This window comes from Micropterus salmoides, unplaced genomic scaffold, assembly GCF_014851395.1.
Source record: "Micropterus salmoides isolate LMB-PRFRI ecotype aquatic unplaced genomic scaffold, ASM1485139v1 Ms_hic_scaffold_5, whole genome shotgun sequence".
Classification (NCBI taxonomy): domain Eukaryota; kingdom Metazoa; phylum Chordata; class Actinopteri; order Centrarchiformes; family Centrarchidae; genus Micropterus; species Micropterus salmoides.
This window is the reverse complement of record NW_024044237.1, coordinates 26,598,036-26,613,922: the sequence shown is the minus strand read 5'-3', so window position 1 is coordinate 26,613,922 and position 15,887 is coordinate 26,598,036. Positions and strand designations below refer to the sequence as shown.

Below are 15,887 nucleotides of genomic sequence, written 5' to 3'. Positions count from 1 at the left end.
ACTGCGTGGGCTCTCGTTGGATATTGAAAGCTGTGAAAGGGACATGTGAGCTGCTATTGGGTCGAATTCGGTGTCACTTGAAAGGTCAGAGTTCAGCAGCTAATCTCAATACGAGATACCGTAGATGTTTACATTCAAATCAGAGTTATTTCAGTTATAATGACATACGAGCCACGAATATGAAACGATGCTGCAGCAGTCCCTGGTGATTTATTGATGGAATAATGTGTTTTTGACTAAATGTTTTGACTGGATTTTGAATTTTGATTGTACTTGCTGGTCTGACAGAGGCGCTGATTGTACCCGCTGTGGTGATGGTATCTTGATATGGTTTGCATTGGTCGAATCACAAGGCTTTTAGCTTTCAAACGGTGCATCATATGAGTATGAAGTTAACAGCAGTTGTGTGCACATACCGAAAGCTCCTGCCAGGACCTGACGCACATAGCCAACCAATAGGATGGCAACACGTGTGTGACATATAAATAGAAGTCTCCATACTGCCTCAGCATCCTTTTATTTTCAGCATATGACAAACTTCTCACTGAATTCACATCCACTGTAGAGCACACAGCCCCCATTCGACGTACTGGTCAGCTGTTTGTCTGTTACAGTGCGGTTGGTAAGAGCCCGGTCGGCTGGCTTTGTGAGTGAATCACCCAAGCCTGTACACGGGCAGGAACAGACCCACCCTCAGCGGCTCATGCTGTGTGCTGTCTTGGCTTCCTTACTTACACCATCAAGAAAAGCAAGTGTGAATGTGCCAACTGTAATAGAAGTAACTAATATATTTTTATTAAATTACAACACAATTAAAACTACTGCATCCTTTTTTAGTGTCATCTATATATCATTTTCTTTCTCAACATCCAGCTGCTGTTGCCCTGCAACAAAATAGTGGTGGTCAGAAAAGTCAACAGGTAAGGATTTTAAAGGTAGGATGAATCTTTGAATTTTTTGTCAAATTTGTCATCTCATATAATCACTCAGAGAGATGAGTACACATGGGTTTATTCTGCTGCTGTCTTCACAATGATGAACCCTAATAGTGGTGCAAAAAAGCAGCGGAGAAAATGAAAGGATCTACACCATAGCTGTCAACACTGGAATGTCAAAACAGGGGAAATTTTCTATTTAGTTCAGTACAATATCAGCCAGTAAGTACCCTGTAATGAAACTGGTATTAAGAGAGAGAAAGTCAGAACTGAGGATATTTAAAAATATGTTTATTGCATCATTATGAATAATCTTGTTTAGAGTCACATGTTCATAAATCTATTGTAAGTAAACGTCTTCAGAATCTAAATTATTTTCAACATGGATTTCATTCAATAGATACTTTTTAAAAATGTAATAATGGCTGATGTTCTAGTTACTGTATATTAACACCAGAAGCAAACACAGAACTACAGACATGTTAACAACATGTGTACTTACAGAAATACTGACACACATGCATTGAATTAATAAAGCACCTGATAAGCTGATGCTGAATCTATCTGATGTGAACACACCCTGACATGAGCTAAGCTGAGGCCGTCTGTAGAGATTTTAGGAGCAGTGCACCAACCGTGCTCTGCCTATAGAGAGGGGTGTTGCTGGTTGTGGTAACCTGCTCTAACAACAGAGTATGCACACTCTTGTGATAACTCTCCCTTCTTCATCCCTCTTTTCATTTTCCTTGTGGAGAAATCCAGTGCTGAATATTTTACTTCCTTTTCTTCAACATCCTGCAAAAAACAAAAATATATATTGCTGTGTTGATGAAAAAGGTTTCAGAGATTAGGGCTCTAACACCAAGACCTGTTAAGTCAAGATGAAGTAAAACAATATATACTTAGAACATAAGTGCTCAACATCTTATCTAGTTTTCTTTTATTTAATTTATTAGTCACCAGTATTATATTTTTATTTCTTGACATGCCAATTTCTTGGCCCTTTATCATATAGTAAAATACATTATGTTGCAGATACTCCACAGTGAGTTTATTATATTATTTATATGTTACGAGTATAATATTATATGTATCTTTATCAGAGGATCTGATAACATCAGAATGAACATGAATGAAACTACTCCAATCCTCCACTGCACGACTAAGAGGAGAGCGCACGGGTGCAGAAGGAAGGTCCAGACTGTAAAACCGGATGAAAGTGTGAGGATTGGCCCAGCCAGCTGCCTCACACAAATCCTGGAGCGAAGCCCCTATGAGGAGGGCCCTAGAGGCCGCCATGCCTCGAGTAGAGTGCGCCCTTACGGCCATAGGTGAAGGTAACCCGCGCACCTGACAGGCCAGGGAAATAGTCTGAACGATCCAGTTTCAGATCGTATGTTTAGAAGCGGGGAGCCCAGCCTTGGGGGACTGGGTCCTTATGTTCTTAGGGACATAGCCCGGACAAGGGTGCAGGATGGCTCTGACCCTCCCCGGGGCAAACTACAGGCATTGAGGAGAAACCGAAAGTGCCTGGAGATCCCCCACCCTCCTCAGAGAGGTATAGCGAGGAGAAGGCCATCTTAAGGGTCAGATGCTTGGCCTCAGCCGACTCCAGGGGTTCGAAGGGGGCCTCAGCCAGCACCTCGAGAACCACTGCCAGGTCCCAAGTGGGAACCCTGGAACGAGTCACTCCTCAGAGGGACCTGCCAGGGCGGGCCCTCTAGGAGCAATATTATGTCCGAGAACCACACTAGGGCTGGCCAAAAACGGGGACACCGTCCTGACGGACCCCTTCCAGAACACCCAGGGGCAGAGCAACTGGGGGAAGAGCATATAGACGCAGCCTCGGCCACGTATGCACCATGGCATCCAGCCCTAGCGGGCTGGGGGCGAGAGGGAGAACCAGAGCGGACATTGCGAATTCTCTCGAGACGCAAACAGGTCCACGGCTACTGGGCCGAACCTTCGCACAAACACTCCACCACCTCGGGGTGGAGTCTCCATTCCCCGGGCCTCAGCCCCTGTCGCGACAGCAGGTCTGCTCCCTGAATCTGGGTCCAGAGCTCTGAATACCGGCAACATTTCCAGGCAATTTATGTGCCAAGAGAAATGATGCTCCTCCTAGGAGCCTCTTACAAAGCGGATGTCGTCCGACACGGCTTGGTGGGGAGCGCCAGCGTCTGAAGGAATGAAGCGAGGGCCATAGCCATGCTGCTTAGTTTCTGTCACGCTGCTGTAGTCCAGCAAAGGGGACACAGTTAGCCGTTTTTTTTTTTTTTGGTCTGTTCCATGATTTACACAACTCATTGTGTAAATCAGGAAAGAATGGAAAGGGTCGACGCAAGGGTGGTGCTCGCGCTGCAGAAAAGCTCATTGAGGTTACTACCGGCCCGCGGCTCCTGCCCCGCCTCTCATAGCTGGGAGACTATAGACTGATGACATCGGCCCGGCTCCCGGAAGTCATCCTCCATGATGCTAAGCACGTCTATCTCCTCAGAATTAGGACTCCCAAACGGGGAAGAGAGGACGCAGAGTCAGCAGACGAGGAACGGGAAAAAGCCTCGGCAGTCCCGATGCCCTCGGAGATGTTGCGCTGGGAGCCCCATGACCAAAGCCGCCGCGCCGCCTCAGCGACCGCCGGGCCCGAGCCACGGGAAGAGCGCATCCGGCCGTCTTCGGAAAAGAGAGCCGCACGGGACCTCAGCACCCTCAGGGGCAGGGCCTCGCAATGGCTGCAAGCAGCCCCCTCGAGAGCTGCGGCATCCCCAGACAGGAAACACACAGGGCATGAGTGTCCCCAGCCGTGATGTAGCACGGGCATGGAAAAACACACTGCCTGAACCGCTCACCAGCCATCTCCTCTGCTTCTCCTTCCAGGTAAGAAAACTTACTCTTGCTTTTCGAGTAGTCTCGAACATGCCAGAGTGCCTACTGAATAGAAAAAAGCTAATGTCTCCGGTGTGCCGGTGTGCTTATATACCGTTCTAGCAATGCCAATAGGATTGGAGTAGTTTCATTCATGATTTCAGCCCTGCCACGCCCAGAGGCGTTCCCATATGTCGTCACCGACGCAGTTCGAGTTCCCTAGAAGGGATCAATATACCCACTTAGCCAGTGCAAATAGGACAAACCAATGCTGCATATTTACCAGATAATTTGATTGATCCACAGTCGACCTGTCATGTCCAAGATGATGGGAATCACTCATTGCTCCTTTTAAAATAAAAACAAAGCTTCCACAATGTGTGTACACCCTGGTATGAAGGCTACATCTGTCATAGCAGTGTGATCTCAGTGTGATTTGTCATTTTGTTTTGAACAAACAACATACTTTAATCATTTTGGGCTTTACAGTTAAACACATTACTCCTTTGATGTGCCCAAAACAAGGGTTCTTAGCTCAAAGGCAAACCTACCTTTGCAATGTTCACAAACTTTCCTTCGATTCATGTAGAAAATAAGGACGACAATCACCATCACACAGCAGGCCAACACCACTCCTAGCATCACGACAACTCGGGCTAATTCAGATCCTGAATCAGGAACATTTCCTAAGAGACATTTATCAGGAAAAAATAATGTACGCGTAAAATAATTATTATGAATGAATAAATTCCTCCTCAATAGTTAGCATAATAATAGCATAGCATAATAAATGTTTAGGTCTTGAATATATCAGTTATATAATTATTAAATTTAGTTGTTAACTGCGTGTATTGGCTTCATGCTTTTTTCAACTCCTAGTCTCCCTTAACCTTAAAAGAAACCAACAGACTAATCTTCCAAAATCTAGTACATTTTGGAAGTTACAGATATGATTCTAATAAAATTTTGAAGACGTACTTGTGTCCACTTTTGTTCCTTCACCAAACAGGATCTCTCCACATGTGACCACAGCACAGTAGTACGTCCCAGCATCAGAGGGGCTCTGTATAGTTTTGGACAGACTGTAGACACAGCTCTTTTCCACCTGTTCATCACTGGTGTTGTTTTGACTGTAAATTATGTTTGGATGGGATTCTCCTGATCCAGCTCTGAACCAGTACACACTGTGTTCCTCTGGACATTGATCTGTGTTTCCTTTGTTCTTGGAGAGAAGTGAACACTGGATGGTAACTGAGCCTCTAGGTTGGACTGATGCTGTCTCCGGACTTTGTTTCACCATGACAGATTTCTGCTGATTAGGATCTGTGTGATTCAGTTAAAAAGAGGCGTCAAAAGCAATTTACAAGCTAAATACGTTTTAAGATGAAAACTTAGGGATCATTCACATAGCACAGACAATAAATATGTTTTACCATTCACAGCCAAGAAGATGCCATTAATGAAAGTCTGTGAATACGACTGTCCATTTTGACAGAAGTATGTTGCTTCATCGTTTTTACTGACATTTCTGATAGTAAGACAATACTGAGTATCCGCTTTTGTTACTGTGAAACCAGAGTCTTTAAATTGATCGCTAACTGTTATTTTGCCAAGTATTACTCCAGCGATCATTTGGACCATATATCCAAGGGACTGCTTGTACCAATAAAAGTATTTGCCATCCGTCTCAGAGACCAGACAGCGAAAAGTAAAATTGTCACCAAGTTCAACCACAGTCAAAGAGATCTGGCGAGGAACCTCTGCAGTTTGAATCAGGTCTGTAGAAAGTGACAATAACAGAGACAACACAAGTGGACAAAGTCAATGAAAAGTGTAAAGCATTTTCGATATTAAATATTATTACATGGCATTTCCTAATATGTATTAATATTTTTTCACACACCGTTTAGTAAAAACAATAGTTTGCATGAGTATTTTTCTCACACTAGTTAAGAATTGTACTTACAAATTGTACTTAGAAGAATCAAAGCAGCCAGTCTTCTTGTCATTGTGGTACAGCGCCTTCGTCTTGCACTACTCATGTCTCCCCACGTAAATGGAAGGTTTAGTCACAAGGTGATCAAGGTTTACAAAGAAGAAATCATGGTGATTGGCTGAAATGTAGAAAATGAACTTCCCCCTACATTTAGCAAACCTGTGATCCATTTTCATTTCATAAGAGATTTGCATGATTAGTTGGTTTTGTATTCTTCTTTTATTATTCTTAATTATACTTGTTTCTTGTTTCTGTGATAACCAGCTTTCGTGTTTTGTGAAGCACATGCACTGGAAGTCCAACATAAAAACTGTCCTTTTGACGCACTGTATGTGGGTATTTAGATACAGCAAAATGAAGCAATATTTTGATTTTGATCATTTTGGATGTAGGCTATATCATGTTCTACTAGCACACACACAGGTTTCATGCAGTTCTACTGGCCAGCAGTTGGTGTTGTTAACATGCTGAGAAACCGGAAAGTGGGAAGAAGTAGACCTTCAGTTAGCAAATGTGAATGTAGATAATGAAGTTACAAATGTTTTCAAAGATATTGGTGTGATGAAATCACACCTCAAGTAAACACAATGCATTTTGGTACAAAAATAACTGAGATTTTTATATAAATATTAAACATAAAGGGTTACTCAAAAAGAAATAGAAAAGAAACTATGTGGTGTAATGAGCAGCTGGAAGTATTTACCGACAACAACAACTGGGCCCAGTGGCTGCAGAAATTCCATTCTTACAGTAATGTTGCTGGCTAAAAGAAAAGTAGCCAGCAACATTACAAAAAAAAAAAAAAAGTGTTGTTTTCGATATACTGGTGGCTAGCTTGCTAGCAAATGACACACAAGACAGACACTGCCTTCACCACCATCACTAGTGTCTAGACTCCTGGGGCCTGTACCACGAAGCAGGATTTGAGCTTATCGAAGTAACTTCGGGGTTAGCCCTGGGTTTTCAGTACCACGAAGGTGGTTCACTTCTTACCGGGGTCGATCGCTGCCTGTTCATTTAGACATTCACACTGCGATTTCTGTCTCCCTGCATGTGTCAGATGCAGGTGTACTACTTAGACCATGTCATATTTCTGTAGTATTACAATTTAATCCTCGTTCATAAAATATGACTCTGACTCTGCAGACAGTCCAAGAGGGGGTCTGTAATGGATTTTAGATGGGACAACACAAGGCGTTCAAAGGACTTCATAACAACAGAGGTCAGGGCGACGGGTTTGTAGTCGTTTAGTCCAGTGGTCCTGGGTTTCTTGGGGATAGGGATGATAGTGGAGGCTTTGAAGCAGGCTGGCACATGGCATGCCTCCAGTGAGGCGTTAAAATGTCTGTGAACACCGGAGACAGCTGATCAGCCCAGTGCTTCAGGGTGGATGGGGAGACAGAGTCTGGCCCAGCTGCTTTGCGGGGTTTCTGCCTCCTGAAAAGCCCATTGACTTCCCTCTCTGTGATGGAGAGAGGAGGGGAGGGGGTGGAGCTGAGCGGAGGAGTCACAGGGGATGGTGTCCGATTGACTCTCAAAGCGGCAGTAGAACTGGTTCAGAGCACCGGGAATCACAGCCAAAAGCTGAATTAACACACAAAACCAAAACAAAGCGCACCTAACATTGAGGCAGCTATACTCAGTGCCATCTTGGAAGACACAAACGACATAAGTTATCTGAAAAGATTCTCAGTCATCCAAGTCATTCAATGTGGGTTAAAATCAAAGGCAACTGGACTTGGTTGAAGATGCTTTAAGACTTTTCGCCTCTCATCCAAGAGGCTTCTTTAGTTCTGACTTGGCCTGATTTCACTCCTGACTTGGACCTTTGTGAAAGCAGATCCAGGAGGTACATCAAAAGTACAGGTGATGAGGAAAAGAAGAGTCAATTCAATGTCTGGAGGATTTTCAACAACACATTCCTGTGTTTTTAAAAAATATATAAATTTTTAAGTTTATTTTTTGTTTTGAGAGACAGGACAGTGGATGGCAGTAGAAAACAGGGAGAGAGTTAGGGGGCAACGCACACCAAATGGCCACAGGCTAGACTCAAACCGGGCCACTGCAGTAAGGACTCAGCATTCTAAATGAGGCGGGCACTCAACCAAGTGAGCTAACCATGCTCCATCGCTGTATTTTTTAAACCCAAGAACATGTTAAGACAAATATTTGTCCACCAGAAAGAAAAGCAACCTGGTGTATGCTTTTCAATGCAGTGAGGAGTGCATAGATCTTTGTATTGGGGAAACTGAACAAACACTACACAAACGCATGGCTCAACACAGAAAGGCCAATGACTCAGGTCAAGACTCAGTTTACTTAAATTTGAAGGGTAAAGGAAACACTTACTAAGCACAACAATGTACGTATTCTGGACAAGGAGGACAGATTGTTTGAAAGAGGAGTGAGGACACCACTTATCCCCCACTTAAAATCCTGTCCTATCATCCTTTCCCAGGAGATTGAACAAACGTTCACATTTGGCCTCATGCGACAATGCAAACAATGTTTTTTCAGACTTGGCCTCAGGTAATTCCAGCAACATTGTTAGAAAAGTCAGTAGTCAGTTACAAACCAATTATATCCATCACCTCTATAACAACCCCACACAGGTTAAATATCTGGGATCTCCCACCAGTCAGTCAGAATGGAAGAAGGCTCTTGGATGAGAAGCAAAACATCTTCAAGCATCTTCAAGCTTCTTTTTCCACAAAAGACATTTTTATTTGTCATACAAGGAAAAGCACAGGAGGAACACAATGCAGCAATTAATAATGTCATTAGTTATAACTGTGTTTAAGATCTCTAAATGTCTAAATGCTGTGAAAAAGGTCACATTTGGTTTGAATCCACATATTTTCCTTGTGCGCATTGAGACACAAAGTGTGTGTGTGTGAGAGAGAGAGAAAGAGAGAGACTGTTATAGACAGTCACTGGTTTTCACAGTGAACTGCTGTATATTTGTCAACCACAACTTCCCACAAGAAGCATGACTAACAACAATACACATGGAGAATTTATGTTCCATTTTATGTTATGTTGGAGCATAACTACTCAAAGTAATAAACCCCTTCCTCTTTCTGGTCTCACAGCACTTTATAAAAGCCTTCAAGCAAAGCCGCATGCAGCAGTTACATTGACAGATAATGGGGTACTTTGTTTTATTTATTTAATGAACTGTATGAATTGAATTGTTATCTTGTGTTATACTTGAAGCTTTGGCAATATTGTTCTTTTGGAATTCTTGCCAATAAAGCAAACTGAAATTAGTGGGGTGGAACAAGTGAATAACTAGCACCTCCCCCCTCAGCAACTACCAATGAAAAGCGCCAACCCACAGTACATAACAGTCATGACTTTGCTTTACTGGGTAAGTGTGTATGTATCAAACCTCGTGACCCCTTTAACTACTCCTGTAAGTAGTAAGTATTTATAACAATTAATAATATATTGTTATTCCACTTGCCTTTAAAACTGGTAAAACATTAGTCAAACCCAGCTTCCTCAGGACAAAACAGTGTGAGGAAGGAAAAAAGACCCTCTTTGTTTTATATATAAATAAAATTTAATTGAATTGTGTTTCAACTTGCCTTTTTAAAACAGGTGAAACAGCAGTTAAACCCAGCTTCCTGAGGCTAAAACGGAGAAGAAAGAAAAGCCCCTCTATCTTGACACCTTAGTTTGAAGCCCAACCACAACAGTACTTTAGTTTCCATCCATCATTTGCCACTGTGAGAGTGTATTCATTCTTTGACTGTTTGTGTGTGAAAGCGCAAAGCAGGAAACAAAGTACATGAAACAATTTACTGCGGGGCTTTCGTTTTGTGTAGTATGTATACAGGGGCTGGACACAGCAACTGTATGGTAATGTTTTATGTGTCAAAACTCCAGCAACAGTTGTAGTTATCAGAACAGCTGAATATGTGATTATCTGTTTCCTGTTGTTGGAAAGTACAAAGCAGGACACAACTTATTTGTAAGTATTTACTGCAGGGCTTTTGTTTTAATTTATATATCTCAGATTAAAATATGCAGGTTAGAAACTCTTAATTGCCTCCTGTTGACTGTGTTCCTGTGATATTGGGAGAGTACTGCTACACTGTCAGAAGAAGTCGTGGGAGTACCAAGGATGAATGGTTTAGCAGCCCTCCCCAACTCTTTCTGCTGTGCTCTTCCTGCTGATGTGACTAACAGGCAGAGTGGGCGGGTCTTCATTGATGATGTGTAGCATCTGAATGGGCTGGCTCGCACAGTATTTAATATGGCTCCTCTGCTTTGAGTCACTGCAAATGGCTGCATACATCTTTTTCATAGACTTTTCTGGCACGTAATGAGTGTCGACGTATTTACGTAATCGATTACGTCGACAACCAGCCCTAAGTACTGCTAAGCATGATAAAAGTTAATGCTGTCCTGCGCTAACAGGTGAGGCAGAACAAACAGAAAGGTAAGGATATTTTAGTCAAGTGCAGTTTGTACCCACCCCGCACACGTTACATTTCACATTGGTGGTTATGGGAATGATACACGATAGATACATAGTAAGTGGTCAAACAATTCACAATAAATACATGGTATGAAATAAAAAACACAGATAGATACATAAAATGCAGACCTGGTGCATATACTGTAGGTAACCCAAAGACATGTCTTAACAGGTGTGTCTTTAGCAGCTTTTTGAAGGAAGCTACAAAATCAGCAGGCCGAGCTAAGTGCTACGTTCACAAAAGCATGTTTCCATAAGTCTTAATGTCCCCATGAAATCAAAATCGATGTTAATTTGTTTTTATTGCATACGCCTTGCACTAATACACCAGCATTTGGCCCAACAATGTAGATATTTTTGATGGTATTTTAGAGTTTGACAGTTCCTGGAAAACAATTTTAAAATGTTGATGACTCATTGTGCGCTCTGGGGGTGCGTATTAATTCAGTGTCGAATGAAAAGCTTTTTCATTTTTATGACGCAACCGAGTATGGCGTTTCTGGGGGCCGACCACCGGACCTCACTGATAACTGTACAAAAACAAAAACATCATCATTAACTGATTTTGGTGAAACTTGATCAAATTTGATGGATAACAATATTTTCTGCTTCTCCCTCCGATGTCCCCTGGCTGCCCTGCCTCAACTATCTGTGATTTACGGAGTTCGCTGATGAACAGATTCACTTGTTGCTAGTTTAAAGCTTTGTGTGTCAACAGAATACACAAAAATATCAGGAAGCAAATAGCACTCCGGTTTCTGTTTCATGGGAACTTTAAGGTCAGGTCTTAGGACAGACAGCAGGTTTTTCTGGTTAGACCTATGAGAGCGAGCAGATGAACTATAATTGTGTCTGACCCCTTTCTCTCCCACTTGCGTCAGTGCTCACAACCATTAGTTTTGGATTAGACATTACTTGAGTTGTAGTAAATAGTTCTTGATTACCTTACCATGGATTATAAACTGGTTCTCAGCTCCTCAGACTGCGATCAATCCATGATCAGTGTTGGGCAAGTTACTCAGAAATTGTGATAAGTTACTTTTTACTTATTACTCCTTAAACAATAATAAGATTACATTACTTATTACAGGGTATTAAAAGTACGGTAACTAATTATGTTACTCGTTATGTTAGACTGTAATTGTATCCCTATGTCAGCTGTTTCAGAGTGGCCTCCTCATGATAAAGTCAGAAATATTTGATTTCTGTAATTGAACAGACAATCCAAAACGCATTTTAGCTCTGGTCTTTGTGAGGCTAAACCATCTCATTTGGGGACGAAGCATTTGTTCAGCCTGGCTTTCGTCTCCTCTGAAACACACACTTCATGCGCCCTGGCATTTGAAACAGCCTGAGAATCTTTCCTTGCTGCTTAAAGTCCAAGCAATATTCAAATTCACTCAGTAAAAGACAAGCATGTTTAAAATAAAAGTCAAAAGTTAAATGTCAACAATATCAACATGGCTATGAAGGATGAAAAAGACTTAATATGCACAAAGACAAGGATGAGACCAATGTGACAGGAAGTGCATTTTGCATATTCTGTGATAACCAATGAGATGCATTTTATGTTTGATGTGTCATGACCATCTCACCTCCTTCACCCACTGAAATACCAACAAGTTTCTTAACAAGAGACAATGTCAAGATGATCCTGTTATGGGTTACACTACTTGTTCTTCATCAAGGATGTAAGTGCTATCCAATCATGTTTTCTCATTTAAGTGTCTGCATGCTAATTAGATGTTTGGTGGTTTGTGTAATTACCCTGTTGTGTCCCCATTTTTTACATTATAAACTGATTGTTATTTACTGTTTCATGTGTTAAATGTTTTTATTTCATTCAGATACGTTGGTTCCAGTGACCACAGTTCAACTTGGTGAACCTGCAACCTTCACATGTGTTTTGCCTGACGAGGGGTTGAACCGTGAACAACTTTGGTGGTACAAGCAGAGTGCTGGGAATACTCTAAAATTAATATTGAAACTGCTGAAAAATACAAACCCTGAGTATGGACCAGACTTTTCTGCCTCAAGATTGGAAGTAAAAGAATATAAGAATATTAGCAATATGACCATTTTGAGGACAATTGAAAAAGATGAGGGAATGTATCACTGTGCAGTCGTGGAGTGGTTTAAGGTTACTTGGAGTGGCACCTATTTGTCATTACAAGGTAATTACGTGATGTATTCCTTGTAATATTTTAGAATCACTTTAACCACTTAACACTTCACTTTGTTAATGCTTATTACCAATTTTTCTGAAAAATCCGATTTCCAAATTTCCTAAATTGTGTTGTATTACTCCCAGGATCTAAATTAAGATATAATTTTACTTCAGATTCTATACACTTATTTCTGCAGAGTATCATGCAAAATTCTTTTCTGTTCTTCTAAACTATTCTTAAATCTGTTATAAGATTTCATTCGTGTAGAGATCTCAAACTTTCAGCACAGTTTTGTATCTTGCAGGCAAAACTCAGAGGACATCAAACTATACTGTCATTCGGGAGATGAAAGTATCTGATAAAGACCGTCCAGGAGACTCTGTGACTCTCCAGTGTTCAGTCCTCTCTGAATCTGACAATGAGACGTGTCCAGGAGATCACAGTGTGTACTGGTTCAGAGCCGGATCAGATAAATCTCATCCAGACATCATCTACACTGATGGAAATGGACATGATGAATGTGACAAGAGATCTGACTCTCAGAAAAGCTGTGTTTATCACTTCTCTAAGAACGTCAGCTCCTCTGATGCTGGGACTTACTACTGTGCTGTGGCTACATGTGGGAGATATTAGTGGGAGATGGAACAAAACTGGACATTCAAGATAACTGTATTATTATTCTGTTCATTATAAAATCTATATATTTAAGCGTTATATATATGTTCAGTGTTAAGATTGTAAGTCAAATAACATCGAAATTTAATTTTTATTACATGAAAAATCATTTAACAAGAAGGGGACATTAAAAATTATTTACTTTTTTGCTAACTTTAATAGTTTTTCCTTTTGACTATGTTCCAGGAGCCATTTGGTCACAGAAGGCCAATGCTATTATTGTCCTGCTGTGTGCTGTCTTGGCGATAAGTCTGACTGTTATAGCCTTCCTCATTTACGCCATCAAGACAATCAAGTGTGATTGTTCAAATGGTAATATAATATAAATAATAATAATAAATAATAAAGTTACTAACAGATCTCTCTATTAAATTTAAACTAAAACTGCTGCATCCTTTTTTATCATTATCTATTTTATTTCACACAATCCAGGTGCTGTCATCCTGCAACAAAACAGTGGTTATCAGAAAAGTCAACAGGTAAGGATTTTAAAGGTAGGATTCATCTTAATAAACCAGTTTTGAATCTTTTTTACCATTGTCATCTCATGTATTTTCTCAGAGAGATGAGGACACATGGATTTATTCGGCTCTTGTCTATGGCATGATGGAAGCTGACAGTGCAATAAAGGATGCTAAAGCAGTGGAGAGAGAGAGGATCTACGCTGCTGTCAAGGCTTTTGGGTTGGATTAGTGAGTTAATTGGTTCAGTATGATCCAGTTAATGTTAGTCTGTAAGGAGCTAAAGGGTTTGTTATACTGTCTGTGGCTATTAGGTAGTACTGTCCATGTTTTACTGTATATCATTTTAATGTTATTAACACGTTTTTTTAATGTATAAAAATTGTGTCTTTTTCATGCAAATGTGAACACATAGCAGGGTCACCCCCATGGATTAGCAGTTAAGGTGTCGAACATGAACTGCAATGTCCCTAGTTCAACTCTGGCTGGAGACCTTTATTACATCTGTCTCTGCCATATTTTTTATCATGTTTCTACTTTCTGTAATAAAGGTTAAAAAATGCACAGAAATATGCAGAAATATAAAGTAAGATTTTTCAAGTAGAAATCTGTTCTGTTAACATGGACATTGTTGTTTCATTACCCCTAAAAGTTACGGCAAATGTATGGTAATGGACAAAATATCAGAGAGGTTTACAGGTTTTAAGTTAGAGAATAAAAATGTGGTATACTGGATTATTATTATTTTGATCCAAATTTATTATTTGGATCAGTACTCAGTTAGTACCCTACTACTACAAAACTGGTATTGGTAGAGAAAAAGTCAGATCAGAGGATATTTGAAAGGTTTCTTGCATCATGAATGACTTGTTTGGAGAAAGACACTGTATGGCCATAATATTTATGCATGTTTCTCTGTATTGTTTTTGTTGTGTGACCCCGCAAAATATTTGTGAACAAACAAAACTGAGTCATAGTGTTGCTACTGCTGTCATTGTGCAGAACAAGTGTTGGTTATTCTGGAGATTTCCGAAGACTTGCCAGAATTACACAATCCATCCATCCATTAACTTTAACTGCTTATCTGTACAGGGGAGGGACTGGAACTGGATTTCAGAGTCCAATACTTAATTGACAACAATAGATTTTTTTAAATAATTACTGAAGATACAGTTACTTCTATATCCATTTTCAGCACCAGAAGCAATCACACATCCACAAACATGTTAACGACATGTCCTTTTACAGAAATACGAGCACACTTGCGTTGGCAATGAATTAACAAAGCAACTCAAAAGCTATTGCTCGCTCAAAAGATCAGCTGGTAGAAAAGCATTTTGACTTATTCTGTCCAAGATGATGGGAATCACTAATTGTTCCTGCTAAAATAAAAAGCCTTCAGAATGTGTGTACACACGCGGGATATGGTTACTTCTTTCATAGCAGTGTGATTATTGTCATTCTCTTATTAAAGGACACAGAAGAATGGACAACAGACATTAATAGCATTTTAAGGTTTTTTTCACTTCAGTGATGTGCCTGATACAGTTTCAGTGCTCAACTGAGCTTTGAGAAGTCAAGGGTGCTTTGATCAAGGGCAACTATGCTAATTTGTATTCACATGTAATGGCACATTTCATCTGAAGTTAGATGTTATATTTCTTGCTTATTAAACAGAGTACGGTCTAAACCTGCTCTATATGAAAAGTGCAACAAGATAACTGTTGTTATGAATTGGCGCTATATAAATAAAAATTTAATTATATTGAATAGGACATTATGGTGGGACATTACTCGGGCTGAAAGGTTGAATTTCCTTTCCAACATTCTACCAAACCAAATCAACATCTAACTAGCAAAAGAGGTTGAGCAGATTCTTCCAGTATGTTAGTATTGCCAAGTTTTCTTCCAACTAAAGTAACTCTTTTTTTAGTCCGCTGCAGTGATACTTTAAGTTAGGGATGGATTTTCCAAATAATCCATCATTTGGATGTAAAAAAAACATTTGTGGAAGATATTCCTGTACAGCTCATGGCATCACTACCCCCTTAACATACAACATCACAATGGGGTCTAATGGCGAAACACTGCTAAGACTGTGTTTGTGCTAAAGTAGGCTAAACTCATCCTGGAGCTAGTAATATGTCTTGTTTGTGAATAACCACAAAACTGGATAAATATCCTAAGGACAACTACAATTGGTGGCAGCTGAATCCGCGCTCGTCCTTGAAAGTATGGATTTGGTAGGGGTTTTGAAAAACTCTGAAATTCTCGTTGACATGCTGAAATTCATTAGTGGCT

At 40.5% G+C, this 15,887-nt stretch overlaps 2 protein-coding genes across 2 annotated transcripts; one reads left to right on the top strand and one right to left on the bottom strand.

The window, feature by feature from the left end:
* Positions 1 to 1,211: 1,211 nt before the first annotated feature.
* Positions 1,212 to 5,846, bottom strand: LOC119888891 (carcinoembryonic antigen-related cell adhesion molecule 1-like). The gene is made up of 6 exons (XM_038699676.1): positions 5,767 to 5,846; positions 5,234 to 5,578; positions 4,779 to 5,123; positions 4,352 to 4,486; positions 4,084 to 4,148; positions 1,212 to 1,730 (listed from the first exon to the last, which is right to left on the bottom strand). Exons 1-6 carry the CDS (start codon positions 5,840 to 5,842, stop codon positions 1,581 to 1,583), a joined length of 1,116 nt encoding a protein of 371 aa, XP_038555604.1. The 5' UTR covers positions 5,843 to 5,846; the 3' UTR covers positions 1,212 to 1,580.
* A 6,949-nt stretch (positions 5,847 to 12,795) lies between these two features.
* LOC119888436 lies at positions 12,796 to 14,552 on the top strand. The gene is made up of 4 exons (XM_038698992.1): positions 12,796 to 13,069; positions 13,282 to 13,437; positions 13,558 to 13,604; positions 13,687 to 14,552. Exons 1-4 carry the CDS (start codon positions 12,796 to 12,798, stop codon positions 13,816 to 13,818), a joined length of 609 nt encoding a protein of 202 aa, XP_038554920.1. The 3' UTR covers positions 13,819 to 14,552.
* Positions 14,553 to 15,887: the final 1,335 nt, after the last annotated feature.

Excerpts from the sequence above, each read along its gene's own strand:
- LOC119888436 (XM_038698992.1), top strand. The coding sequence starts at position 12,796 with ATGAAAGTATCTGATAAAGACCGTCCAGGAGACTCTGTGACTCTCCAG. Across the intron at positions 13,070-13,281 it reads CTACTGTGCTGTGGCTACAT|TAATAGTTTTTCCTTTTGAC; the intron begins GTGGGAGATATT and ends TTTTGCTAACTT. Across the intron at positions 13,438-13,557 it reads CAAGTGTGATTGTTCAAATG|GTGCTGTCATCCTGCAACAA; the intron begins GTAATATAATAT and ends CACACAATCCAG.
- LOC119888891 (XM_038699676.1), bottom strand. The coding sequence starts at position 5,842 with ATGAGTAGTGCAAGACGAAGGCGCTGTACCACAATGACAAGAAGACTG. Across the intron at positions 4,487-4,778 it reads AGGAACAAAAGTGGACACAA|GAAATGTTCCTGATTCAGGA; the intron begins GTACGTCTTCAA and ends AATGTCTCTTAG. Across the intron at positions 1,731-4,083 it reads TGGATCAATCAAATTATCTG|GATGTTGAAGAAAAGGAAGT; the intron begins GTAAATATGCAG and ends TGTTTTTTGCAG.